Source organism: Siniperca chuatsi, linkage group LG8 (genome assembly GCF_020085105.1).
Source record: "Siniperca chuatsi isolate FFG_IHB_CAS linkage group LG8, ASM2008510v1, whole genome shotgun sequence".
Taxonomy (NCBI): domain Eukaryota; kingdom Metazoa; phylum Chordata; class Actinopteri; order Centrarchiformes; family Sinipercidae; genus Siniperca; species Siniperca chuatsi.
The window spans coordinates 28,760,344-28,763,068 of record NC_058049.1 but is presented as its reverse complement, the minus strand read 5'-3'; the positions used below and the strand labels follow the sequence as shown (position 1 = coordinate 28,763,068).

General features: G+C 42.7%; 1 protein-coding gene across 1 annotated transcript; it reads right to left on the bottom strand.

The window, feature by feature from the left end:
- Nucleotides 1-350: 350 nt before the first annotated feature.
- On the bottom strand, nt 351-1,787 carry LOC122880767 (E3 SUMO-protein ligase ZBED1-like). Its single transcript, XM_044206196.1, has 3 exons — nt 1,408-1,787; nt 765-1,131; nt 351-491 (listed from the first exon to the last, which is right to left on the bottom strand). The coding sequence occupies exons 1-3, from the start codon at nt 1,785-1,787 to the stop codon at nt 351-353; spliced, it is 888 nt and encodes a 295-aa protein (XP_044062131.1).
- Between the last annotated feature and the right edge of the window lie 938 nt (nt 1,788-2,725).

Sequence of the window (2,725 nt, the reverse complement as noted above, 5' to 3'; positions counted from 1 at the left end):
AAAACAAAAAATATTTAAAGTAGATAAAATTAGAATAAATAAAATGGAAATGTCTACATACTACATACTATTACTACTGTAAACTTTGTTTTGTAAACTTTTTAAAAGAACAAGTTTTAAATGAACACAAAATGAAATGTAAATAAATACAAAGCAGTTGCTTACTTTATGGCTTTTTCTGCCTCTCTTTTTTGTCCTTGGGCAAATTTGCATTAAGGAAGACAAGAGCTCTGACCTTTTTGGGCTTAAGGCGACTTCTCCTCTCTGAGATTATCTGTCCAGTTTTCGAGAATATTCTCTCAGAGGGAACTGATGTCGCCACAACACAAAGCTTCTTGGCCATCAGCTTGCTAAGCCTGGGGTAAACAGGGGCTCGACTCTCCCACCACTTGGGGATCCTCATGTGTTGGAAGAAGAGGCTCCTCCAGGTAGGCTCGCACCTCCATGACAGCATCAGCGGTTGGATTCCTGGCTTCCACTGTTCCAGCTACCTGCTCATAGGGGTGGGAGATATAACAATGGGAGATACCATTTTTATGTGATTAGAGTAGATTAAATTATATTCAACTTTTGTCATTACACAGTGTAAGAGAACAGAGTAATGAAATGCAGTTTAGCATTTAATTAGAAGTGACAATAGTAGATTTGCATATGTACAGTATGTGCAGTATGTACAGATTAAATGCAGTGATTTACAGCTATTGGAAGTTTTAGACTGAGATATCAAATATCTAAAAAATGTGACTTATTGTTGCCACCCTTACTTCCTCATGGAAATAGCTCCAAACTATTGATCCAGCACCACTGCCTGCTCCTTCCAGTCCTTCCACAGCTGGTTGCTGTTGGATGGGTTTGCCACTGCTAATTCTTGCTGCTGCAGTTGACAGCCTTTGAAACGTCTCATCTGCTGTTCTGCCATCAGGGAAGGCCATCCTCTTAAAACGCGGGTCAAGTGCAGCAGCCTCTGCTAGTATGTGGTTGGCATGAATCCTGTGGAATCGCGATGACATACTCGCACACAGACTGTCGATCACACCTTGCGCTACCGCTGTTGTTGTTTTTCGCCGGAAATCAGCTGTGGCTCTTTGAAGTCCCCTGGCCAGCACTATGACCTTCGAGGCTGTCAAGTAGCTGGTGAAAAAAAGAAAAAAAACTTTAATGTTACAATTTTAAAGCTGAAACAATGATAAATATTACAATGTATTAAACAGATATCTATTGTGGTATCAAATATCCATAATTTTTTATCAGGAAATTGGCATGCAGGATACAGAAATCTACTGACAATGATATATACTCCAGTGTATTACACAGATTTCTAATATGGTATAAAATATTCATAATTTACTATTATGTACTATGCATGCATGCTAAAGAAATATACTGCTGTGCAACTGAGCAACATACCTTTCTGCACTGAGTTCCACAGTGACTTCCTCAAATGGTTGCAAGATTGTGCACATTTCTTGCACTGTGGTCCATTCCTCCTGGGACAGGTGGCGGACAGGTGCATTGGTGACGGCCAGGGTGGAGATTATAGCATTTTTACTGGCAATAAAGCTTTTCAACATGTAGTAGGTGGAATTCCACTTTGTAGGACAATCCTGTTTTGGTCGGAGCTCCTCCATCTTCATTTGTAGTTGAGTCTCCTTCAGTTTTTGTGCCCCCACGGTGCTTCTGTGAAAGTATTCCACTGCCTCTTTCACCTTATCAATGATGGGCTTTGAAGCTTGCAGGGCATCTCTTACCACCAGGTTAATAATATGGGCCAGGCATGGTAGGTGCATCAATCCAATGGTTTGTATAGCCTTAGTAACATTTGCTGCATTATCGGTTAGGCAGCACACTACTTTCTTGTCCACCCCCCACTCTGCTGCAACACTAAGCACCTGTTGTGCAATGTTGTCTGCTGTGTGCCGCTCACTGAATTCAAAACAGTCCAGGAGACAGGAGGCCACACGGAAATCCTTGATAAAATGGCAGGTTACAGACATATATGATGCTGTCGTTCTTGAAGTCCAACAGTCTGTGGTTAAACAGACAGCTGGTACTTTTGACACCCTTCTCTTCAAAGATGCTGTCTCCCTGTCATACATATCCGTGACCTTCTGGGCTAGTGCCTTCCTACTTGGAGGAATGTAGGAGGGGTTGAGCGCCTGTGAATATTTTTTGAATCCTGTGTCCTCCACTATTGAGAAAGGCTGGAAGTCAGTGGCTATCATCTTTGCCAGCTCTTCATCTATCTTCTTCTGTCTTAATGGGGTCAAGACAGGAGGTAAATATTGACTGATGGATGTCTGCTTTCTTTTTGGTCGTGCCTGGCCAGGCAATGTGGGCCCAGTGGGGTCAGAGGCTGCTGTGGCTGCAGCTGCACTTGATGTGGAGGCAGAGGAGGCAATGGACACATCAGTGTCACTGTTGTTGTCTGAGTCTGGCTCTGCTCTCAAACCTGTGACCTGCAGTGTTGGGTGTTGAGTCTTCAAATGCCTGTGTAAATTATTTGTTGATCCAGACTTAAATGAAATGACTTTTTGACAAATGCTGCATTTAGCTTTACTGTTTTCTTCGCGAGAAAAGTGCACCCAAATGCTGCTCCTTTTCCTCTGGCTCATTTTCAGATGTGTCACGTGTGTGTCTTCTTCCTTTCGAAGTCCGAACGACCCGCTATTACTGACGTTGGCACTGAGACAGAGAGGCAATCGCACGTGTTTTTTTTTTTTAACTG

Coding starts and splice junctions, on each gene's coding strand:
- LOC122880767 (XM_044206196.1), bottom strand. CDS start 1,787: ATGCACCTACCATGCCTGGCCCATATTATTAACCTGGTGGTAAGAGAT. Junction 1,132..1,407: donor GTGGAACTCAGTGCAGAAAG/GTATGTTGCTCA, acceptor TTTTTTCACCAG/CTACTTGACAGCCTCGAAGG. Junction 492..764: donor GGAGCTATTTCCATGAGGAA/GTAAGGGTGGCA, acceptor CCCTATGAGCAG/GTAGCTGGAACAGTGGAAGC.